This window comes from Cynocephalus volans, chromosome 4, assembly GCF_027409185.1.
Source record: "Cynocephalus volans isolate mCynVol1 chromosome 4, mCynVol1.pri, whole genome shotgun sequence".
Classification (NCBI taxonomy): Eukaryota; Metazoa; Chordata; class Mammalia; order Dermoptera; family Cynocephalidae; genus Cynocephalus; species Cynocephalus volans.
Genome location: NC_084463.1, coordinates 162,783,593 through 162,808,791, shown reverse-complemented (window position 1 = coordinate 162,808,791; position 25,199 = coordinate 162,783,593). Strand labels below are relative to the sequence as shown.

Below are 25,199 nucleotides of genomic sequence, written 5' to 3'. Positions count from 1 at the left end.
CAGAGGGGCTTGGTGACCCGAGTCCCCAGAGAGGTGGGCAGAGCGTCCTCAGGACTGTTAGGGACATGGAACTTGTCCTCAGGGAGACACACCGAGGAGGGACAAGGTCCGAGTGAGTTTTGGGAAGCTCAGTGGGTGCCCTGAGGAGGGGGGCCAGGCCTGCGGAGAAGGAGGTGAGCGGATAGTGGCCTGCACCAGGCCCTGGCCCTGCGTGTGCATCGGGGAAATCCCGTGGCGTTACAGAATCATCAGGATTTGCTCAAAGATGCGACTTGGGAGGTGAGAAAGGGTGTCAAACAGGAGACCTGGGGTTTTGGCTTTGGCGGCCGAGTGGCTGGGAGGCCCGGGAGGATGAGCAGGCTGGGGAGGAGGATGAGTCCAGTGTGGGGCATGGTGAGGGTAAGGTGTTCAGAGCCCCAAGGCCCAGACTGAGGGAAGGGAGAGGCTGCTGCAGGCACCGCAGCCTGATCTGGCAGGAGAGTGGGGAGGACTCTTGAAGCTCGCAGTCTGTAACTCCCTGATTTAATCCTTGTAACGGTCTCAGGAGGTATAATTTTTAATCATCTCCATTGTGCAGATGGGAAAACTGAGGCTCAGAGAGGAATGGCCCAGGTCACAGTGGTTCCATGATGTTGGCTGGACCAGATGTCAGGGCCCCTCTGCTGCGTCCTCCACAGGAAGATGGGAGGCTCAGAGGTGCCCACATCTGCCCTCTAGCATGGGAGGGGGCGGGTCACTGCACTGTTTCCCGTGCTCCCTCCCCTTGGCCCATCCTAGCTGGGGGAGGCTGAGGGTCAGGAAAGGGAAGCCCCGGGAGGGAGGGGGGCAAGCACTGGTGTGGGCTGAGCAGGCTGCTCTGTGGCCATGGCAGCTCTTTCCCTCCTGTGACCTGGACCCCAGGCGACGTCCACCAGCTGGGGGTGGCAGCAGTGGCCTCAGACATGAGCCTGGGAGGGACGCCGATGGGCTCAGAGCAGCGTGCACCTGCAGCCGCGGGCCTCCATGGCCACCAGCAGCACCCTCAGGTTGCGCGGCGAGTAGGGCGGGTAGCGGAGGTCGTTGATTTTCTCCATCCCGGGGCTGCGCAGCAGGCAGGCGCGGTGGTGGGAGAAGGTGTCGAAGGAGAACTTGCCGTGGTACCTGCCCATCCCGCTGGCACCTGTACAGTGGCACAGAACACAGGTGGTCAGGCCCCGAGGGGCCAGCTGAGGGGATGTCAGACAGACCTGGGCTCTGCCAGTCACACACAGTGGGACCTCAGTGGGTTGCTTAACTCCTCTGAGCTGCAGTTTTCCACCCGTCCAGTGGGCTAATCATTAAGCACTGTGGGTAGGGGTTTGGTCCTCAGCCTGGCACCAGCACCAGCTCAGTAAGTGTTGGGGACACCAGGTGCCAGGCAAGACATGCAGACAGTGGTCAAGGGTGTGGATTCCGGAGCCAGATTGACTGGGCTTGAATCTCGGCTCTGCTACAAACTAGCTGTGTCATCTAGGGCAACAGAGTGTGCCTCGATCTCCTCTGTGACATGGGGTGACAGTGGCACCCACCACCTAGGGCTGCAGCAGGTATTAAGGGACACAGTGTATGCTGTGTCGTTGTGTGTTCTCCTCAGTGTCTAGATCGGAGGCAGACAAGGACCCAGGCCAGGGAAGTCCAGGGGACACAGCCTGAGTGGAGTGAGGGCATAATCAGGGAGGGCTTCCTGGAGTGAGTGAGGAATGTGTAGTTAACCGAAGCTGAGGGTAGGTGGGGGAAAGAGGGGCCCAGGGTTGGGGACAAGTGGTAGCCTTACAGGTGGGTGACACCAGGTGTGTTAGAGACCTGGACAGAGCTCAGTATAGCTGGAGTAGCAGGCAGGGAAGCAGGGAGCTGGAGGGAAGGGGGAGCAGGATCCCATGGGCAGGCCAGGAAGGGCCAGCCTCAAGACGCTGTGAGTCAGGGGCTGGGAGCTGTGGGGGGTTGTCCTCAGATTTGCCCACAGACAGACCCCACTTTTCCCTGGGGCAGAGGAGGTGGGCTGAGGAGGGCTAGGGCTGGAGAGGGCTAGCTAGGTGGGGTCTGGGGCAGCGACCCAGGTGCACTGCCATGACGTCAGCTCTCCACCTGCTGCGTGCTCCTGTGGCACAGGTGCCACCAGGGGCAGTTTGCCATTAGCACATATTTATTAAACACCATTAGGTGTGCTGTTGTGAGCGCTTGGGATATATCAGTGGACAAGACAGACAAAGAGCCGTGCCCTTGAGGAGCAGACACATTGGCAGAGTAGACAGGCCAGGCCTGCAATAAACAAGTAAATTATGTAGTAGGCTGGACTGTGATGAGTGCTATGGGAACAGGTGCTGCTTGTGGACAGGAGGAGGAACCTCACATCCCCTGCTCTGGCCCTGCCATGTCGCCAAGGAGGAAGTGGGCTCAGCAAGGGGAAGTAGCTGCCGCAGGTCACACAGCCTGCCGGGGAGTTGCTGTGACCAGCTGTGAGGTTTCCCAACTCGGGAGGCCAGGACTTTGCAGCTGTATCAGGGCATCTGCACTCTCCCTCAGGCGGGGGAGTCACAACAGCTGTGGCAGCAGCTTCGTGAGGTGGCGAGGCTCAGAGAGGACACGGCGAGGGGGCTGGGGGATCAGCCGTGCCACGGAGCAGAGAGAACACAGAGGCACTCTGTGTGCTGATGGGCAGACATCATGTTTTGCTGTTGGGGACAGAAGCGAGTAGCCCTACAGTGGACAATGTGATCACAGTTGTGTTAAAAAACACCAAAATGGTGTATCTGTGGGCCCGCCTACGTTTGTAAGTGCAGAGACAGGTCTAGAAGGTTCCACTTCAGAGCACGGGGAGGGGAGCAAGGTGGAGGCACTGGGACGTGACCAGTCAAGAGGGGCCCCCTTGCCTGTCCCTGTAGACCAAGGGTGGGCTTGAATGTTTTATGATGAGAATGTGTTCAAGTGTCACTTGCGATTCAATCCAAGGATGGTGACAGAAGGGCAGGGCTCTGCCAGCACCTACCCACTCCTCCAAAAGGCAGGCTGGTGAGGGTCAAGTGCATGAAGCCGTCATTGCCGCAGAAGCCCCCGCTGCTGGTGCGGGCCAGTACCTGTTCCACCACCTGGGAGAGGGCAGAAAGTGCACAAGACTGTCACCGACTGTCCGCACCCCTCAGGGCTGAACTCGGTCACCCTGCTTTTGTTTCAGAAAGGGTCTGAGGCCACCGTGTTAGCTGAAGGTGGTATGGTGGGACAGGTGGGCTGTGTGGTTGTGTGGCAGCATCTGCTCATGTGTGGCCTGTGCAGGGTGCTGGGGACACACTTTCAGGCCTGAGGGGGAGACAGACCCAGAGTCACCTGGGGCCATGGAGGGTGCAGTGACAGCAGTGCCAGGTCGTCAGGGAGGCATCCCAGGGGAGGGATGTGGGGTGCCCGCCAAGTCGTTCAAGCAGAGTGGAGGCCCAGGGACAGGGAAACCAAGGAGCTCATGTGGCGTGAGCCCAGGGGACACATAAAGACCTGATGAGGGGCCAGATTTGCAGTTTAGAATCATGAGCTTGGCCCTTGCTTGACTTAATGAAGGATCTTCCTCTTCAATCTAGGCTTGTTTAAAAAATGAAAGGAAAAGGTGGGTAGACGCTAAACAGTTACTGCACAACGACTTCACTATGTCTAGTTCCCATCGGTGTGGCTCTAAGACAATGGCCAGGTCAGGGCTTGTCTGAGGGGAGGCAGAGTGGACCCCACACCAGTGGATTCAGATGTCGTTTTGTCGTATTGAAACCAGCTTTACCAGCAACAACAGCTGCAGAAGATGGAGCAGAAAGCATTAGAGTGCTCTCGAGCAAAGAGGGCGGGTCATGTTTATTTGACATGTGTCCTACATGTGACTGTGTGTCCTAGGACCGGTGCTGGGCAGTCAGAGAAGCTTGAAAGCCACTGTGCCAGATAACCTCCCTGCCAAAACACCTATGTAGTGTTTTCTCAAGTTAGAGTATCCAGAGAAACTAGGGCTCCTTGGAGGAAGGGCTGGTTCTAGAGTTGGGGCAGGGAAATTACAAACTGAGCCTGGAGCTTCTTGTAGAACCAGGAGGAAGGAAGGAGTCAAAGCACAAACGCTGGGACATGTCACAGGAACACTGGCGCACCAGCACCCTAGCCTGGAACACATCATGTGGGGCTGGATTATAGCCAGTAGACTCACATAAATATACATGAGTCCATACTGATCTCAGCAAATAATTCAAGAGACTAATCTTAGCAAAAGTATATGTAGATATCCCCCCTTCAGCAGCTAGAACTTAATTACACCCCCTCCTGTTGGGGGTGGGCTAGATTTAAAGATTGCTTCCAGCAAGTAAAGAAAGGAGCAATAGTAACTTCACAGTGGGGACCCTGCAGGCACCGCCTTGACCGCATGCAGAAGGCAACCTCTCCAGCCACGTGTGGGCCTCGCGTACCCCAACACAATGTGAAGAGACCGGTCCTGGCCTCTGTGGTATTCTCTCCAAAGAGCCAGAACCCTACCTAATCATGAGAAAAACACCAGACAACGAGATCAGGGACATTCTACGGGAGACCTAGCCAGCACTCTTCAAGCTGAGAAGCTTCGTTCTTGCAGCATGGGACCCTGGCTTGGATCCCGGAGCAGAAAGAGGGCAGTAAGGGAAAAACTGGTGAAATCTGAAGAAAGTATATAGTGTACTGATGTCACTTTCTCCATTTTGGCCAATTTAAGAGCCCTTTAATGGGGGATACGGGGCAGGGGGGTATATGGGTTCTCTGTACCATCTTCGCGACTTTTCTGTAAATCTAAAGTTATTCTCAAATAAAAAGTTTATTAAAAAAAAACATTAGGCAGGGAGGGAATCTATTGAGAGTAGGGTGAGTGGGCCTGGGGAGGGTGCGTGGGCACTGTGGGTGCCTCTCAGTGTGTCCTAAGCTGGGGACACTGCCCATATGTCCTTGGGCCTCTCAGGCTGGCCACACAGGTGTCAGAAGGGATGGGGGTAGCCAGGGATCCTTCTTGGGCCTGCATGTTCTGGTCATTCCCCAGCATGTGCCATGTGCCTTCAGTGATCCAGGCACTGAGCAGGGTCACTGCACCCAGATGTGTAAGGAAGAATGAAGGCAGGGGCTGACCTAGAGGGGACACGGCCCTGGAGAAGACCCCAGGGGGCCGCCCACTGAAGTCCCAGAGGAATGTGGTGGGGGTTGGGGAGAGGGCAGGGACAGAGCCAAGAAGGACACCATCCCTGAAGTCCTGTCCCCTCTGCTGCTACCACTCCCACTGCCCACTGCTGGCACCTGCCCCCACCACGGCCCAGCATGGCCGTGCCCACCTGGCTGCTGTTGGAGAAGGCGTACAGGGCCAGGGGCTTCTCCCGCCGCTTGATGAAGTCGATGGCCTCATCCAGGCTCCTCACGTTCACGATGGGCAGGATGGGCCCAAAGATCTCCTCCTGCATCACCGTCTCCGTCTCCTGCACGTCCACCAGCACCGTGGGAGCTGCAGGGCACAGGGGACACTCAGCACCAAGGCCGCAGATGGAACACACCCCTGGGGTGGGGCACTTGGGCAGGGCCAAGGACCCAGGGCTCTAGGCCGGGGAGTCCCAAATCTGACCTCCCAGGTCTCCAGGCTTCGGAGATGTTACAGGGAAGAAAGTCTCCCCACAGTCCCAGGCGGGGACCATACGGGCTTTCCCGGACTGCCCGGGGCCTCCGGAGCCCAGAGAATCCCCCAACCTTGGTCTCAGTCAGGGTGTCGGGATCTTAGAGTCCAAGGTCACAGCCTCCCAGAATGTTGGAGCCACAGCGTCACCCTGAGCTGCTGAGCCATTCAGACCCAGTAGACTGGGAGGCTCAGGACGGGGCCATTGAAGTTTGCAACCTGAGATCCTGGGCTCCTGGTCAGGACCTCACGGAGCAGGACATGGTGGGACAGAAGTTTGGAGTCTCAGCACTCTGGACCCTAGAACCTGGGGTCAGAGCTTAGCAAATCCAGAGCTGCGGGACCAGAGTTTGGAGTCAAGGAGTCACAGGCTCAGGACCACAGTGACGTGGAGCGTCAGTGTCCTGGAATTGTGCCACTGGGAACCGTGGACCCGGGCTGGGCTCTAGTGGCAGGGCGGTGGTTGCGGGTGGGGGCCCAGACTCGGGCCGGCTGTGGCCCCTCCAGCGTGGAAGGGCCTTGTCCCTGGGGCAGCTGTGGCAGGGAGAGTGGGACTCACCGATGTAGAGGTCGCTCTCGTCGCTCTGGCCACCGATGGCCACGCGGCCACAGCCCAGCAGTCCCTGCAGCCGCTGGAACTGTTTCTGGTTGATGATGCGGCCCAGGTTTGGGGAGCTCCGGGGGTCGTCGCCATAGAAGCGGGTGATGCTGCTCTGCAGGGCGGGCAGCAGCCGCTCCTGCGTTTCAGGGCTGCACAGGATGTAGTCGGGGGCCACGCAGGTCTGGCCGGCGTTGAAGTAGCGGAACAAGGCCACACGGTTGGCCACGGTCTGGGGGTCGCAGTCGTCGTCCACGTAGCAGGGGTTCTTGCCCCCCAACTCCAGGGTGACGGGTGTCAGATGCTTGGCGGCAGCAGCCATGACGATCTTGCCCACGCGGGGGCTCCCTTGGCGTGAAAAGAAACCCAAGTGGCCCTTCAGTCACCTGCACCAGGTGGGATGGCCTCAGTCTGGGGCCCCACTTTTCCTCTGAGAGATGGTTGCATTAGGACAGAGCCAGCTCTTCCCTGGCCTTTCCTGCCACTTGCTGCCACCCATAGCCCGGGACTCTGCTCATCCCCACCCCCCACAGCCCCAGACGATGCTTGGTACACACAGCACCACTGAGTCCCAGCTCCCTCCTGAGCTGAGCCCCTCAGCTCCTCCTGCCTTTGACCCTGGCTCACCTTGCAGGCGATTCTGTCTAACACGCCCCCACCGCACCCTCCTCTCCGCCTCTCCATTCTTCTCTGGAACATTTGGTGACCCCTTATCGCCCAAGGCTGGAGTTCAGTGCTTAGCCTGGCTGACATTGTCTCCCTCTCTCTGACCTAAACCTGGCAGCTGGCCTCCCTCACCACCCCTGTCCCTCCCCTGTGACCCTTGGGCTCTAAGTGGACTGGCTGGAGCTGATGCCATGTGGCGTCCACACATCCTGCCTGACTTGGCCTCACCTCTGCTCTGTGCTGCCCTCCTGGGGCCTGACACCCCCCTCCCCCACTCAGCCTCCTCTGCCCTACAGCCCAGCTGGGTCACAGGAGCCCCTCCCCGGATGGGATGGTCCTAGTCCCCACAGGAGCCAAGGCTCACAGCCCAGGATCCACTTGTCACTTCCCTGATCTCATCCCTGCTCCCTCCTACCCACTCCTTCCCCTCGTTCCTAGAGTGTCACCAGGGCCCCGCCCCCATAGTCTTTGCTTCCCACACTGCCCTGACCCACTTGGCCAGGGTTTCACCCCACATCACCCCGTAATTCCCATCCCGTTCCCTGCTTGCTCTCTGCCCCATTGTCTTTCTGGTGCCTGCTCTGTCACAAGCCTCCAACAGTGTCTGGCATGTGGCATGCGCTCTCAGTAGACATTCCAGGCTGGGGCATTGAGGGAAGGAGGGATGCTTCCCAGAGGTACATGCTGCAATAAAGGACTTTGTACTTGACTTCATCCGTCCTCAGGACAGGCCTGTGATTTAAGGATTTTCCAGTTTTACGGAGAAGGAAACTGAGGCCTGAAGTGAGGAGGTGCAACAGAGTAGGTCCCAGCTGGGACTGTTGGCCTCCACGTGGGCTGATCCGGGACCTGGCCTGGATGCTGGCCTCCTTGGGTCTCCCTTGCTCTGTACCCTCATCCTGGGTGGCCAAGGCCCAGCACCCACCTGAAGCTGTGGGGCATGAGGTAGGAGGTGGGCTGGAGACCTCTCACCACCTCCTGCCACTCCTCACATCCCGTGGGCATCTGCAGGAGGTGCTGTCCTTTTCCAGCATCTAAGGACCCTACCCTATTGCTCCCATCACCACCCCCCTTCCCAGCTGGGGACAGGCAGGGCTTTTCCTGTGCTCGAGGCGTGGCCTAGAGAGGAGAGGGCAAGACCATCGTCTCCTGCTTTGACCACATGTGCAGCATACAAGGGAAATTTCCTCTCTTCTAGAAATTTATCCTGGTCACTTGAAGCCAGATGGTGTCTGGGCCACATGGGCACATGCCTGCGTGATGGCAGGTGACCTCTGGGATCAATTTTCACCAAGGGCTTGTGTGCAGATCCCAGCCTGGGCAGGGCACTGTGTCCCTTCATCACCCTGAGTCTCCAGCCTGCAGGAGGCTCTGTCTATTCTGCAGGGAGGGCCATAGGGACCAATGGGCTCTCATATAAGGCCCTGGGGGCAGCAGGGTAGTGTATAAGGGCTTGGCACAGCAGGAACTCAGCAAGGGAAGATGCTGTGTGGTTTGTGAGATTGCGGTTGGCAGAGCAGGCTGTGGCCCTGGACATGGGACTCTGTCCCTTCCTGACGGGTCCTGAGAGGTCCAGCGCTGCTTCCAGCCTGGTCAAGCAAGTGGGTCAGGGAGCCCCAAGGGCCCCTCCCAGCGCTGGCCCAGTCTGGGTCCCCTGGCTGGCTGGCTGCCTTGGTCCCTTCCGGACTCTCAAAGATAGGGATGAGACCCCTGAGGGAGGGGCTGGGCTCAGGCCTCCACCCTCAGCCTCTCTCTGGCCTCACCTGTGAAGAAGATGTAGTCGAACTTGTGCTCCAGCAGCCGGCCCGTCTCCTGGGGCCCGCCCAGCACCACAGCAAAGCAGCTCTGCAAGACGGGGTGCATGAGGGTGTCCTCTGGAACCTCGGCTTGGAGAGCCCAGGGTGGCCTGCCCTGCCCTACCCAGACCCTGCTCCCTGCCTTTGCCTGGCCTGAGCCAGAGTTGCCAGGGCTGTGGGTAGGCTGGGTGGGGCGAGATGAGGGATGGGGAGCTCCCCAAGGGTGCTGGGCCTGGGCAGTCCAACCTAGCAGGTGTGAGGTGGGGGTCCGGCCATGGCTGGAGGGAGGGCTGAGGCTGGATGAGCAGGACTGACCAGACAGATACAGGACCCCCAGGGGACAGCTCACCCTCTCTATTCCTCAGAGGGAAACTGAGGCTAAGAGGGGAGGTGACAGGATTGAGGTTGGGATTTGGGTCTGACCGACAGGCCCGGCCATGCCAGGGCTGTCCAGCCCACAAGGCTCTGCCTGTCCCTGCTCCAGCTGCCCCACAACCCTGCTGACCTGGTCCAGGTATCGGGGCAGAACCTCGGCCAGGACCTTCTCGATGCTCTTGCTGATCTCCGATGGCTTCAGCACCACACAGTTCCCTGCAGGGCAGTGCAGCGGGGAGCTGGGAGAGGTAGCCCACTCCCGGACTCCACACACCTGTAGGGTGGATGCTGGCCTTGCCCATTTTCAGGCGAAGAACCTGGTTCAGAGAGGTGACATGACAGGCCCAAGGCCCACATCGCCTGGAGACAGTGGACCACGTGGAACCAGGCTTTCTTTGCCACCTGGTGCCAGCTCCCCCATGTCCTTCCTGGCTCCATGGGTGGTCCTGAGGCCTCAAGGCAGGGAAGGGCAGTGGGAAGGTGGAGGCTGGATCTCACCTGCGGCGAGGGCACCCACCAGGGGCACCAGTGTCAGGTTCAGGGGGTAGTTCCAGGGGGCGATGATGAGCACCAGGCCAAAGGGCTCCTTCCGGATGAAGGCTGAGTCCAGCTGTGTGGCCTGAGCCAGGAGCCGGGGGTGAGCCATGAGGCGCCCAGGACCCCTCAGCAGCCACCACCCATTCTATCCAGAGAGGCCACCAGGGAGAGCAAATAGTCCCTGAATGCCCCGCCTGCCCTGACCCCCAGGCCTGCTTACCAGGTTCTTGGGCACTCTCTCATCCTTCATCCAGGCCCGCAGGTTCCTGAGGGCCAAGTTAACCTCGCCCTGGCTGGTGGCGATCTCAGACACCTCAGACTCGAAGGCCGGCTGTGGGAGGGGCGGGAACCCCAGGATCAGCAGGTGGCCAGAGCCCTGGGGAGCACACAGCCTCCTCCAGGCAAGGCCTGCTGTCATTGACTCATTCATTCATTCATTCATTCATTCATTCCCTCCTTTCCTCCATGTTCAGCAAGCGCTTCCTGTGTGCCAGTGCTGCTCCTGTGCTGGGAACCCAGCCATGACCAAAGCAGATGGAGAAACCTGCCTCCTGGGGCTGATGTTGCAGGGGACAGTCACCATGGCCGTGAGAACACTGATGGCTGCACTAGCACAGGACAGGTGCTATGGAAAAAGTGGCACAGGGAGAGGGCAGACACCGCTGGAATGTGCGTGCGTGGGTGTGCACAGTGTGCTCGAGTGTGTGCATGGGTGTGCATATTCACTCTAGTTTGTACAAGATGGGCAGTGCAGGCCTCCTGGGTTATATGAGCAGTGATCTGGAGGAGGGAGGGAGGGAGGGCACCTGTAGATGCCTGGAAGCAGAATATTCTGGGCAGAGGTCCTGGCAGGTGCAAAGGCCCTAAGGTGGGCGCAGCTTGCTCTGTTCCTGCTTAGCAAGAAGCAGATTCACCAAGGAGATGGGGCCAGGCAGCAGGGGGAGGACTACTGAGCAGAGCAGGGACAGGATCCGACTCAGGTTTTTTTTTGTTTTTGTTTTTGTTTTTGTCTTTTTCGTGACCAGCACTCAGCCAGTGAGTGCACCGGCCATTCCTATATAGGATCCGAACCCGCAGCGGGAGCGTCGCCGCGCTCCCAGCGCCACACTCTCCCGAGTGCGCCACGGGCTCGGCCCCGACTCAGGTTTTAACAGGACTGTCGGCGGGGCCTGCTGTGGCCCACTGTGTGGAGATTGGTCTGCAGCAGACACAAGGCACAGCCATCCCTGGTTAAATGCCATCAGCTCCCACAGCCCAGGGGTCAGGGGCCACCATCAGGTTTCTAGGACAGGAGTTAGAAGGAGACAAAAATTGTAGGGATACTGTCCTGATCTCCACCAGCTAATATGTGCTCCTCCCCTGCAGGAGAGACCCAGCCAGTGGCTGTGACTAGAGGCCAGGGCCAGGGTGGCACCAGAGCCAGGCTGTCTGCCTGCCTGAGGTGTGTGCACTCCTGTGTTAGAGCACAGGGTCATGGGTGAGAGGGTGAACGAACCGTGGCAGGCCAGGGCCGGAGCTGAGCCTGAGACCGGGCCATGACTCTGGAGGAGGACACCACATCCCCAGTGCTGCCTGGCTATGCCTCCAGCTGCACCTGTGTCCAGCCCGCGCTCCTGCACAGCCAACCTTGTGGCCTGCCTACCACACCTGGTTAAGTCGTCTGGGGCCTGAGCCAGGTTTGGGCCAGTTTTCAGGACAGTCTGGACCCAGCTGAACCCACGACTTTGGAAGGGCTGGCTAGTTTGAGCCAGGTCCAACTCTGGCTCTGCTCTTCCTGGCTGTGTGCCCTTGGGCAAGAACGTGCCCTCTCTGAGTCCCCTCTGGGAGTAACTGGGCATGACTGCCCCTTCCAAGAAGGGCTGTCAGAGGTTAAATGAGAGAATTTATGCTGTGCTGGGCAGATGCTGCCTGCTGGGGGTGGGACAGCAGGCTGGCCAAGACCAGAGGGAGGGACTGGATTAAATTTTCTGGGTTGCTGCTCCCTTTGTGGGACCCAGGCTCCTGGAGTAGGGATGGGAAGCCAAGAGGTGAAATCTGAGCCAAAGGGAGAAAAGGGACCAGACAGACAGTCTGGTCAAGTCTCACAGAGGTGGCCAGGCTGGGCCGGCAGGTAGACAGTGGCAAAGGCTCAGTGGTGGGAGAGGAGTCAGTCCCCAGAGAGCCCAGCAGGCCAGGGGAGGATCTGGACACTGTGGCCTTTGGACAACAGCAGGGGACATTTTGTCCAAAGAAGAGGTGACTGGGGGCAGCCCCTTGGACAGTCCTAGTTTCAGACATAGGCCATGATGCCCACTGTACCCAGAGTGAAGCCCAAGTGCTCTGCAGCCTACAGGGGCCCTACATGGTGTGACCCCCCTCCCCCCCACCAAAGACCTCACTTTGGTATCTCTCTGCCTCTCCCACCCACCTCCAGCCACGCCAGCACCCCGCTGCTCCTCAAGCACAAACACTCCCAGCACCACCTGCCTCAGGGCCTTTGCACATGCTGCACCCGCTGCCACTTCCCCCAGCGTCCGTGTGCATCTCTCCCTCTTCTCCTTCATGTCTCTGCTCTGATGCTCCCTTCTCAGAGAACCTTCCCTGACCCGCAGACATAAAACAGCACCTGATCCTGGCCCCTCACTCCCTCTTAACACTGGGAGTGTCTCCACTGCACTCATTAGGGCCCAACATGTGCGCAATGACTTGTTTACTGTTGTATTGTCTCCCCCCAGGAGGTTGGCTCCATAGGCGTGGGGACTTTGTTTTATTCTACACTGTGTCCCTGGAGCCTGGAGCAGTCCCTGGCACATAGTAGGTGCTCAGTACATAGTTGTTGTGTGAGTGTGGAAATGCCGGGGGGATGAATGCAGAAGAGCAGCTCGGGCCTGTGGGAGGAGCTGGGACTGATGGGCTTTTTGTTCCCTTCATGCAGGATGCAGTGTCCCCATGACCTTTGTCCCAGCTACACCACCTCTGCGCCCCTTCTGCCCCTCGTGCACCCCCCACACCTCCTCTCCACAGCCCACCTTGTGCAGGTCCTGCGCCAGCGCGTCCTGCAGAAGCTGCTTGTTGTCCTGCAGGAAGCGGCCCAGGCCCTCCAGCTGCGCGGCCCGGAAGGCAGCCGGCCGGGTCCGCCCCGTGTTGAAGGCCTCCCGCAGCCGCCGCAGTGTGTCCTCAAAGGGGTCCATCCTGCCGGATGGGACAGCATGGACCAGGCACCCTCTGGCGCCCTGGGGTCAGCAGCACCCCCAGCTCTGCCTGCACCCACCCCCACCTTATCCGCACATGGGGACACACACAGGGACTCACTGGGATAACCCTACAGGGGCTGCCTGTGCCCCCTTGGTCCCCCCATAAGACATACCTAGACACACACTGACAGTCCCACAGACCACTCTGCTCGGCCAGTGGGCCTCAAGGAGGCTGTGGGACTGGGCGTTGGCTCGGGGACAGCTACTCCATGGCCCTCAAGGGTGGGCAGGCAGGCAGGCAGAGGGTCACACTTGTTTCTGCCATGTGCAAATGAGCCCCAAGCCACCACCCCAACCCACTGTGGTGCCCCTCCTGCCTGGCCTGAGTGTAGTAAACAGGAGGTTGATAAGTGAGGGACATTCTATCAACTGCCACCGTGGCCACCACTTTGGAGCATTCCAGACACAGAATCCTCCACCCTTTCCTGCCCCCAGCCAGGCATGGCTCAGAGGCCTGGGTGACCTCGGGCAGTGGCCTCCACTCCCTGCGCCAGAGGGAAACAAATAACTCCCGGAGGCCTTGCTGCCCACCTGGCCTGGCCGCCATGTTTGCAGGAGGAGGTGACAGTGGGGGAGGGGGCGAGGGGTGAGGGGTGGTAGTGCCTCCATGCTGTCACCAGCCAGGGCTGGCAGGCGAGCTAGGGGCCCTGACATTCCCCTGGGCCCTGCCTGTTTACTTGAAGCTCATCAGAGGAGCACTCTGACGCACGCACTCCTTGGCCTGGTGCCAAGGACCCATGGGGACCCTTTCCTCTTTCTTCTCTGACTCCTTTCCCTTCAGGTGTCAGCTTGGCGGATGCCTCCTCCAGGCAGCCCGCCGTGATGAGCCCCTCATCCACTCTCACAGTGGCCCCTTCGCTCTGCTCCCCACTGTACTGGGTCGTACAGTGATAGATGCCTGGTTCCACTGTCCACCTTCCCAGCTCCCCCCACACCTCCTCCTCCCAGGCCTGCTCCCCCTGGACTGGAAGGCAGACCCCTCTTTGCCTACTTAGCTCATCATTTGGGTCTTAGTGCCCGAAACACCTCATCTGTTAGGGGCACAATGGCAGCACCCACCAGCTGGCAGAGTGTTCACCAGGGATGAGAGCACGCTCTCCAGTTCCAGGCCCAGGGCCGGGCATCAGTGTCCCCATGACTGCGAGCTCTTGTTGTCAGAAGGCCACACTGAGGAAGGCTCTCCAGCTGCCTGCTCCAGCCGCAGGATGCCTGCCCCAGCTGCAGGATGCCTGCCCGACAGCTGTGCCAGGAGCCTGGTTTGGAGCCCTAGGCTGTCCCCAGCTGGCGTGACTGAGGGGCTGAGCTGACACCATGGGCTTCCTGCCCTGATTAGGAGAAACTGGGCAGTTGCCTGAGCACAGAACAGGCACCACGGTCCCCAGAGAGGATGGGTGTGTTGCAGGGGGACATGAGAGCTGGGCTCCTGGCTCTGCCTCTTACCAGCTGTGGGATCTTGGGCAAGTTGCTCACCCTCTTTGCCTCAGTTTCCTTGTTTGTAAAATGAGCATGATAATAGCTCCTGGTGTCGCTGTGAGGATTACATGACACAGTGCTGCATAAAGCACTTGCCATCATGCACATAGAAAGTGCTCGGTAAAGGTCAGCTATGGCTTTCTATGGGTTCTTTTTTTTTCACTAAGTCATCTACAAATATTTACTTCCCCTCCCCACTGTCCCACTCCTTTCTCTGCTCTGCTCTCACCTTCAGACTTCCACTGAAGGATGCCAAGGCAAAGCACAGCTGCCCCTCCTGCCTTTCATAAGAATCTCTGCAGAACCCACAGAAATGTGAGGCACGTAACTTGAATGGGGGACATGTGGACAGAGTGATGGGCAGGGGAGCTCTGCGGGGGTGGAGGTCTGGCTGGAACATTCCAGCTGCCTCCTAGCAACACTGAGGCCCACTCACCCAGGGCAGCAGGATACACATCTCCTGCAGGCCAGGGGCCTGGCTGTGCCCCTGTGGTTGGTCGCTATGGACTCATGCCCCCAGGGGGCTGAGTGCCCAGCGTGGGGGTGGGGAGCTGGGCAGGACCCAGACAAGTGGAGGAGCCAAGGCCGCTTTCTGCCCGGGATCTGGGGGGAGCCTGGGCCTGTGACCTAACAAGGGAGCTGAGCAGCCATTGCAGACGCACAGAGCAGGGCTCTTCTGCATCCAGGCATGGCTGCGCTGGGGCCCCCCCGAGCCCACCTCCCCTGGTACATCTCCCACTGTGCAAGTTCCTAAGGATGTCGAGTTCTACTCCTCAAGGCCATGGGCCTGTGGTTTCCTCTAAAAATAATAACAGGGGCTGCGATGCCAGGCTTTGTGCCACCATGGGTGCTTGATGTGGGTGCCCGTGGGTTTGGCATGGCGCTCTAAAGAGGTCATGTGAATAGAGGAGGGGGAGGAATGGGGTCGGCACTCTGGGGAATTGACCACTGCCCAAGCCCCTGCCCCCTGCCCCAGACCCCCTGGCAAGGTTCTGATGATGGATTCTCCCATGGGGCAGATCCCTGCTCGTCTCCCACCCCCAGCCTGTCAAGTGGGCTGGATTCTTGGGGGAGGAAAGCCGGCCTATTCTCTCATTCTTTCTGCCTCAATTTCCTCATTGTATGACAGGCCTTCTAGGAGCATCCTCCCTGTATGGCATGGTTGGTGTGCCCAACGACCTGGCTCAAATCACAGCCACATTTGTTAGCTGCGAGAACTTGGGGTCGCTCAGCCTCTCCGTGGCTCACTTTTCCCATTTGTAAAATGGGGGTGGTCCTCGCAGCCACCTCACAGCACTGTTGGAAGAATTCACACATGAAGCTTCGTAAAGACAGCGCAGGGGTGAGCCCCAGAAGTGCTCGGTGACGGTGGCTCTGAGTGATCGTTATTCACACAGACTGTGAAGAACAGATGTGCCAGAGGGGGGTTGGCGGAGGAGACCCCTTGGCCTGAGGGGACCTTGACGTGGGTGCCACGGGAGGACAGGACATCAACCTGAGACCCAGGTGGGGGCAGAGGTGAGTGAACATGGTGGTCTGAGGGCCTGGGGGACCCACATCAGGGCTGCCAGGAGTCAGGGTCACTGGGGTCGGCCTCAAAGTCCCCACAGGCCCCCATACCACAGTGTCACCAATTCTCACCTGCCATTTAGCGTAGTTAAACAAAGGTTATGAGAGGCCATTGTTTTGGACTGAGCTCCTACACTAAGTCCCAACAGACCGTACTAAATCAAAATGGAGTCATTCATGCTAAGTGCTACATAATGAAACTGAAACTTTCAAAAAGCGGATAGATCCCAAAACAGACCAGTTTTTCCTGAAAACAGGAGAGTCCAGTCTACCTGAGCCAGTGTAATAAGGAGGTCCCCTCTGCTTTAACTCTTATGAAAAGTGACCTGATGTTACCCAATCAGCATTTTTCCTACTGTTCCATTCCCTTGTTGCCACCTTGCGAAACTGCTCTGTGCCCTGTGGAAGCTCGTGCTCTGTTTTGCAGAATGGGGGCTGCTCCGATTCATGAATCACAAATAAAAGCCAGTTAGATCTATGACTAAACTTGCTATAATTTTGTCTTTTGACAGTCTCAGCCCAGATTTTCATGAGGTTTCCTAAAGCTCTGGGCAGAGGCCCCCTCCCTTCTGTGAGGTCCTTGGGCAGCTGGGGCCCAAGGTGTCCCTTTGCTCATGACCCGAGCTGACCCCCAGCCCCACCCCACGCTGCCAGGGCTCCCTAACCCCAGCAAAGTCCCTCTGATGATAATACCTCCTCGAGACAGGGCAGGGCTGGCTAGTCCCTCCTTCCCTGGACCCTGACAAAGTCCATCATGAAGAACGAATCTCTCCCGGGGTCACTATGCCTGTGCCAGCATGGGGTGTGCATGGTGGCACTCAGGAAATAGCTGTTTCCTGAAGAGATACTTGGCCCCTCCAGGGATGGGAAGTGCATTCCTTCCTGGGGCAGCTGGGTCCCCTTAAAGGATGTCCAGTAACCCCAGTAAGAGGAGGCCTCAGAAGCCCCGCTCGGGCAAAGTGGGGGCCCCAGGCGCCCCGTTCATCTCCTCGGCCCTCCCTCCGCTGCTTCTTCTTTCTCCGGGGCAGGCGACAAGTTCAGCAAGGACAAGGCCACCTGTGTGCATAGCACCAGCAGCCAGACCTGCCTGCACAACCTGCAGCCCCGAGGTGCTGAGCCAGATCCCGGCCAACGCTCGCCCGCTGCAGCCCCAGCCTCCCGGCTACGGTACCTGAGGCCCAGCCACGCTGCGCTTCCTCCTGCCGTCCCTCCACCCGGCCGTGTCACCTGCCCTTGCCAAACGTCCAACGCTGGGCCGGCCCCAGGGTGGGGCCTCCCTGGCCTCGTGCCTGACCTTGGCTGTGGGCCAGCGGGAGGCTACCGGCCCAGGGTTCACTACCACCTCCCTCAGGGGCCTCTGGATCCTCTCTTAGGCCACTGAGAAGGAGGCAGGGCCCAGACAGGGCTGGCACCAGGCCAGAGCCACACGGTGGGTTGGAGTTCTGAGCCGAGGGGCTCAGCCCCAGGAGAAGCAGAGCCCAGGGCAGTGGCTCTGGGAATCATGGTGGGCGGTGGGGGAGAGTGGCCTGAAATGGCAAGGAAGGCCTTGTTCCCCTCCAATCCCAGCCTCAGTTTCCCCATCTGCAAAATGAAGAGGGCGGACCCAAAGATGGCTGGAGTCCAGAAATACAGTTCAGGGACCATGTCCTCTGCCTGTTCTGTTTCCCTGTGTATCTGTGTCCCTCAACACCGCCCCACGGAGCACCCCATTCACAGAGCCCATCATCCCCAAAACTTGACATTTTACAAATGAGGAAGTGGGGACCCAGAGAAAGGACGGGACTTGACCACATGGGGCATGCATGGCAGGACTTTTTGCTCTGGAACTGGGGCTGTGTCCATCCCTGGATGTCCCGTCCACCTCCTGGGGACAAGCACTGCCCTTCACTCTCTAGGACAGCAGTCTAGGACAACTAAGTGTCACCATGGTGATTCCTGTGGTCCTGCTGTTGCTCAGGAGCAGGAGCTGTGCCAGGGGGCCTGTCCCCTGCCTTGCCCCCAGCCCCACCCTGGATATACCCATCAGAACCAGGACAGAGAGAGGTGATTCCCGAGCAGCTGCTGGTGTCAGACAGGCAGCTGATTGGGTTACAGGGGTGCGGGGAGGGACATCCTTTGTGCCGTGGATGCTGTAGCCCCTCTGCACTGGTGCCCTGGGTCTGCCTGGGCTCCTGGCCCGGGGCCTCTGGGAGAGGCTCGTCACTACCCGCACCTCCCAGCTCCCCTGCCTACCTGGGACAGCAGGGAGGTCTCCCGGTCCACGCCCGCTCTGGCAGCCCTTAGAGGGAGGGGTAATGGGCTGCAGAGGCCCCCGTTCTGTGTGGACTGGAGCCCCCAGCCGCCGCCTGTCACGTGGTTCAGCATGTGACAGCTGTGCCCTGCTGCTTTCTGGAACTGAGCCAGGCAGAAGCAAAAGCAGAGCGGGTGCCAGGAGGGGCTGAGCTGGGGCTGAGCCTGTAGCTCTCAGCCAGGAATAAGGCCCAGAGAGGGGCGGCCACTGGTCTAAGGCCACACAGCAAATCAGGGACCCATCTGGGGAGGTACTGGTGGGTGGGAAAGGTGTTAAAGGATCCTGAGGGCCCCCTCCCTGGCCAGGGGGGCTGTGAGGGGATTCCCCCAAGGGGTTGAACTTGTCAGGAACTTAGGAACAGCCTGGGAGAAGGTCCTCAAAGAGGCCTGTCCTCCTGGGACAGGGAACCTAACCTGTCCTGCAAATGAAGTCCCCCCAGTCTGGGAGGGCTCTGCACCTCGGGGGCAGCAGGGCAGGCCCCTCCGCTCCCTGGGAGCAGAGCCTCCCGCTGCTCCTCCACACTCCAGAGGCTCAGTGGGGCCTGGGACTTATGTCCTTGTTGAGGAAAGCCTGGGATAAATGGGGGACCCTCTGGTGGGTTGCCACTAGGAGTCATTCTGGGAGGCAGCTCTGGTGTGGAGGGGGCTCTGTGACATGGTGGGAAGGCCACAAGATTCTGAAGTTCCTGCCGTGGCCAAGCTCATGTCTCCGGGTCAGACAGGACTGGCTCTTGTCCTGTCTCTTGCTCATAGTGCGGTCGCTTCAAGAGGCAATCACTTTACCTCTCCGGGTCTCGGTGTCATGTGAAAATGCGGCCAATGACAGCACCAGGGGCACTGATGGGTAAGTGAGGCTGCGGTGACGCACTCAGCTCCACACCTGGCACAGAGGAGCTGAAGCCTCAAGTGTGAGGCCTGGGTTCAAGTCCTGGTCCCGTCTCTTATCTGTGTGGCCTTGGGTTAGTGCCTTACCCTCTCTGTGCCTCTGTGTTCCCATCTATGAAGTGGGGTGTGTAGTAGCAACACGTGCCCAAGTGACTGTGAGGATGAAATAAATCAATCCACGTGCGCGGGCCTGGAATTGTTGCCATTCCAAGTCCCCTGTCCCCCTCTGAAGGAGGCCAGGAGCCATCGCCCAGACTCCAGGACAGGAGGGAGGCCTAGTCCACCTGCCCTCCAGACCCCCCAGCCTCCACCATGCTCTGCCGGGGCCTCCAGCTTTGGCTTCCCCACTGCCCGCACTGCCTGCCGTGCTGCAGGGGAGGGCTGAGGCCTGGACAGAGCCGGGGATGGCCCAGGGCACTGCCCCTCAGCTCGGGACTCCTCCCCGCCTCCCCCTGGCCGGGACCCGTGGGGGTGGGGGCCAGGCCCTGCTTCCCTGTACCCACCTCCCCTGGCCCCGTCTGGCAGCAGGGCCTCTGCTGTTTCCTTTGGAGGATTTGGTGAAAAGTCCCTGATCACTTGCACCCTTGGCCTTTCTCCGGGCCACAGGGGCAGGACAGGGTGGGCTGGGCGTAAGCTAAGGCATCTGGCAGATTCATTCATTCATTCATTCCCTCGCTCAGACCCCTACTGAGCCTGGCTCTAAGGGCCTCAGACCTGCCAAGCGCATGTCACTGCCTCCCCTGCTGACAGGCTCCTCAGCCCACCTGCTAAGTGACCTGAGCAAGTCACGTCGCTTCGCTGGGCCTCAGTCTCCTCACCTGTAAAGTGGGGTTGATTCTACCTGCCTCACGGGGCTGCCGTGAGGGTGAAACAAGGGCATGTCTGGAAAGCACCTGATAGGGCAGCTGGCTCACAGCAGGTGCCCGGTACAGGTCAACACCCTCCTGCCCCTTCACTACCCTCCTCAGGAAGCAGCTGCCCCAGGCTTTGTCCCCGAGGCCCTGGCCCTGAAGGCCAGGACCCCCCTGCCTCCACCGAGTGGGCTCTCCTCAGAAGCCAGTGCAACCCTCCCAGGTGCAAGGTCAGAGGCCGTGGGGGCGTGTGCCCAGGCCACCGTGGACCCTCCACGAGCAGCGGCGACTGCTGCTTACTCCTTCACCCTCACTCAGCAAACCTTTCCTAAGCGCCTACTGGGTGCCAGGCACTTCACACAAACTCTCATGCAATTCTCAGACATTATCGTCTGTGCTTTACAACTGAGACCACAGGCTCAGAGACATGCAGTGACCCGGCCAGAGCCACACAGTGAGAAGGACACACGGGACTAAAGCCCCAGCCAGGCCTGACTCAGGGCATTTCCAGAGTGCCCAGAGCCCTCCTTGTGTAGGAGTCAGGTTGGGGTCCTTGGCCCTGGGTGAGCCCCTCACCCCCGACTCCAGGGAGCCTCGTGTCTCAGCTGAAAGCAGCAGCCGCCGATTCCTGGATGTTTGCTGTGCCAGGCACTGGGCAGGGTCCTTGGCACGCCACAGCTCGGGGACCTCCCAACAGCCTGTGAGCCAGACTCAATGAGCATCAACCTGATTGTTTTTAATTTCAAAACGTTGCAGAGCAGCATCAGTGCCAGGGAAGCGGTGTCAGGTGGGTCAGGCAGCGTGCCCGGCATGCTGCTGTGTTGGATGCCACGCAGGGTGACCGAGTTCTGAGGAACTGATTCAGGGTGTTCCAAGTGGAAGCAATGTTTGCTCTCTCTTGCTTGCTTTTCTGTACAGGACATCTATTATGTTCATCATGAGAACAAAAAATAAACTGTATTATTTATTAAGAAAATCACTTGGAAACAGTGAGCGAGGGGGCTCTGCTGCTCGTCACTGGGGATGTGGCAGCGAGCGGTGGTGGGCTGGGGTGCCAGCCTTTGTGGGTTTTCTATCCTGCGGGTCACACCGGGTGTGTCCATCTGGGTGGCCCTATTCCCACCTCTCAGGCAGTCTCAAGGGTCCCTGATAGCAACTTCACAAGCCACCTGAACAATCCTTTCTGGAAAGAGACGTGTCAGTCAGGGTTCCGTGCCAAAAGAGAAACCACTCTGGGTCTTTTGAGTAGGACACATTCAGTCCAGGGAATTGGCTATGCAAGAGCTGGAGAAGCCAGTCAGGGGGAGACAGCCCCAGGATTAGCAACCCTAGCAAGCCACCGCCACCCCCAGGCCTGGAGGGACAAGCGAGGAAGTGATGTCACTGGACCCCAGAGGGTCAGGGTCCCCCAGGGAAATCTAGAACTATGGTGGGCCTGCTCTTCACACACTGAGAACTTGGAGGAGTCAAGCCACAGCCAAGCGCCTCTCCAAAGCCGAGGTGGCAGGAACAGAAGAACCCGGGCCTCTCCCGCCCTGTCTGCCACCACCCCCTCCAAGGGCCAAATCTACTCAGAAGCCAAAGTGCGAGGGGTCTTCTGCTCAAGTATTTGAAAGCTCTTGTCTCTTGGAGCAGGTTGCCAGTCACACCCAAATTTAAAGTCTGGATTGTTCCAGAGATGTTTTTTCTCGCTTATTGACCGCGTTCCCGAGCATCAGCAGATTTCAGGAGCCGTGGGGCTGAAAGTACCTGTTTCCCAAATTCATATGGTGTCACCGCGTGGGAACACTAACAAGACTGAAATTGCTCCTTACTAAACTTGGGACATCTGGATTTGTATCTTTTGTGTTGGTGTTTTAAAAAAATGAAATGAGTCTTTTAACACAGCAATTTAAAATTAAAAGGTACAAACAGACCACAGAAGGAGTCCACAAGTCACAGGGGTTTAAATTAAATAATTCTGAGACCCTAAACTTTAGAGTAACCTCATTTACAGGCATGGGTCATGACCCCGGAGTAGTCACGCACTATTGATGCAAGTCAGTGTCTGACAGTGTTGAGCTCTTACCCCGCTGAGCATGAGACATCGCCCTTGTGGGCGTGGCACGGGGAGCCGACAGCCACAAGTCGATACTGGTGGCTTCCCCACAGGGTGTACCTCTGCTTCCTACAGTCACCTTCCTGCTGTCCTCCTATCTGCCCTTTGCTTTCTGGCTGTTTCTAAAAACACACTCCTCTTGATTTTGTCTTGGGGTCTTTGATGGTTAATTTTATGTGGTAACTTGGCTAGACTGCAGGATCCAGATACTTAGTCAAATATTATTCTAGATGTTGTTGTGAAGGTGTTTTTTGGATGAGATTGACATTTAAATCAGTAGACTCTGAATAAAGTGTAACAGGTGATTTTTCAGTTAAAATTTATCCTATTGAAATTGCTTGTTCTTTCAGTAAATTTCCATAACTAACCTCTCACTCTGTTTCTTCCTGTCTGCCTTTTAAGATAACGCCTCTGGCGCAGAAGTCACAAACTGTGTGCCATGGTTGTTTTGCAGGAGGCTTAGAGTCAGCATGGCCCAGCACAAACTGGGCTAAACTGGTTGAGCCTGCAGACCTCTCTACTGAGCCTGCGGGAATGTCTGCCGGGTGACCTTTTGACATCAGAGGGCTGAAAACTCCACCTCCAGATCATGCTAATGCCACCAGTTTTGAACACACGACCCACGAAGAGGCATGCAGATGGCTTGCACTCGTGCAGATCACTGAAGAACTCCTCACACCCTTTACCCAGTCACGCTCCCCCGTGCCTTGCGCCACCCATAACTACTCCCCCATAAATATCCCTTACTTCTCGTGTGGAGAAGGCAGATTTGAGATTTATTTCTCCTGTCTTCTTGTTTGGCTGCCTTGCAAATAAACATTTTTCTCTGCTGCAAAGACCAGTGTCAGTGACTGGCTTGCTGTGCATCAGGCAACAGGCCTTGTTTGGTTGCAAATACAGGTTGTCTTCCATACTGTGGTGGGCCTCATTCAATCAATGGAAGGCCTGTGTAGAAAAAGACTGACTTCCCTGGAGAAAGAGGGAAATCTGCCAGGAGGCAGCCTTCAGACTCAAACTGCCACTTTTTCCTGGGACTCCAGCCTGCCGCTCTACCTTGCAGATTTTGGACTTTGCCAGCCTCCACAACCATGTAAGCCAATTCCTTAAAATAAATCTCTCTTAATTTGTATATATACACACATCCTATTCATTCTGTTTCTCTGGAGAATGCTAACTAGTACAGGGTCTCTTGCAGTGGGAGATACAAAACCATTGAGTTCTGGGTCTGCCCAAGGCATCTACTGTTTCAATGAGCCTTGCTCCTTCTGTCCCTGAGCAGATAACTCCCACCCAGGAGAGCGCTGCCTTTTGCAGGCAAGGAAACAGTGAGTGTGCGCAGGACAGGTGAGGGGCTTCCCACACCAGTGCCCGGAGAGAACCAGGCACTGGCTGGAGGATGCCCTGTGGACTGCATTCTGTGGCAAGAGGGCCCTTCCCCCAACCTTTTCCTTCCTGGCTTGTCCTGGGTCCTCTGCTGGGAGGAATGTGGCTGCCAGCCCTAGAGCACACGGTTTAGATATTTCTTTCCCTAACAGCCCAAAGCAGTGAAGTGGGTCTAATGAGTTAGGGAAGGGCACGGGCTTTAGGTGTTAGGTTCGGCAAGACGTAGAAAAGGGAGAGAGAGACCTGAGCCAAGGTGCTATTTGGGCTTAGCAGGAGGCTTTATTCTACCAATGTGGAGGGGAGACTGAGTCTGATCAGTTCCCCTGAACAAAGGAAAGCAGGGGGGTTTATAAACCTTTGAGGGTTCCAGCAGAGTAATGGGCAATTTTGAAATCAGTGGTCACACGGTGACACAGCCCTTGTGGACTGCTAACGTCTGGTTGGTTAGGGCATAGGCTTCTAATTAGTGTTGCCCCTATGTCAGTACAAAGTGTTGCAGCCCCAAGCCGGCTAACACGGCCCCCACGACGTTCCTTTGATGATAATAGTCATGTTGCCCCCTCCCAGGAGAGGAATTTCACTGACCAGTTCCTAGAGCAGAAAAGGGAAAGGGGAGGGAGAGTGGAGGGGCAAGTTGCTTAACCTGGCTGTGCTGATGTTAAGCTGGCCCTGAGGACCAATATTAGGGACAACAGACGCTGGTCTCCACCCAGGCACAGGGGCCCCGTTTCCAATGTGGTTGTAGGTGGGCTCGCTCCTGGGAGGGTAGGGGATCATTCATGGAGTTCTCTCCCTCCTTGGAGCCTCCATAATCCCTTTTCCATAATTTCTTTCCCTAACAGCCCAAAGCAGTGAAATATTATTCTAGTCAAATATTGCCCACATTGCCCACACTGCCCACCTCAGGCCTCTGGTTCTCTGTCTCCTGGCCACATCTTCTGCCTACTGAATTCTACAGGACCGAATCCTCCTGGGGCTTCAAAGTCCACTGCCCTCTGCTCCCCCATGTGTCACTGCCCAATGACCACTCACCTCCAGGCCACACTCTGAACTGTGTCCTCACCCAAGGTAATGTACCTCAGTGTCCACTCTCTGACCTCTCATAGCCTCACGGCCTGGGGGACTCCCAGTGCCCACTGCATCCTTGCTCTCCCGCCGCCTCCTGCCCCGTGCCTCGGGCCCTGCTCTCTCTCTCCGGCTCCTTCCGTATCTCCCAGTTCCAGGCACCCATCTGCCTGAATCCACCTGTCTGCTTCACCCACATTTGCACCTGGGCATCACTTGGAGGAAGTGCCACCTCCTCAAAGCCTGAAGCCACTGCAAATTCGTGCCCACCCACGTGCAGCCCTCCACCTTCCCAGAACCCCTTATGTGTTGGGGGGTTGGGGGGGTATTTGTCATCCATTCACTTGTCTATCCATCCAGTCACGTTTACTGATCACTTACTAAGTGCCCAACACAATCTTCTGCATGAGGGGTACATGGTGATCAGTCACCCAGGAGGACAATCAAACCACAGGAAACCGGAAGGGAAATAGCATGTGTGTGTGGGGGGGTGGGGGCAGTGGTTGAACACCCCGTCAAGGACGGCTTCTTATTCTGAGAGCTGACAATGGGAAGGAAATGTCCTAAGACAAGCAGGAGGAGGAAGGGCACTCCAACCAGAAGAAACAGAAGGGGGCAGGGGAACTGGGTATTTTCCGGATATTTCACAAAGCTTCCCAGGTGGTTCCAGGCAGGTGGACAGCACGCACTATGGAGTGGCAGTTCCGCCACAGCCCGGACCCAGC

The 25,199-nt window shown here is 57.9% G+C and overlaps 1 protein-coding gene across 1 annotated transcript; it reads right to left on the bottom strand.

Annotated features, from left to right (window-relative positions):
* Positions 1 to 540: 540 nt before the first annotated feature.
* On the bottom strand, positions 541 to 18,249 carry ALDH3B1 (aldehyde dehydrogenase 3 family member B1). Its single transcript, XM_063093650.1, has 10 exons — positions 18,136 to 18,249; positions 12,637 to 12,799; positions 9,849 to 9,959; positions 9,590 to 9,710; positions 9,222 to 9,307; positions 8,684 to 8,765; positions 6,216 to 6,602; positions 5,325 to 5,491; positions 3,005 to 3,104; positions 541 to 1,159 (listed from the first exon to the last, which is right to left on the bottom strand). Exons 2-10 carry the CDS (start codon positions 12,796 to 12,798, stop codon positions 969 to 971), a joined length of 1,407 nt encoding a protein of 468 aa, XP_062949720.1. The 5' UTR covers position 12,799; positions 18,136 to 18,249; the 3' UTR covers positions 541 to 968.
* Between the last annotated feature and the right edge of the window lie 6,950 nt (positions 18,250 to 25,199).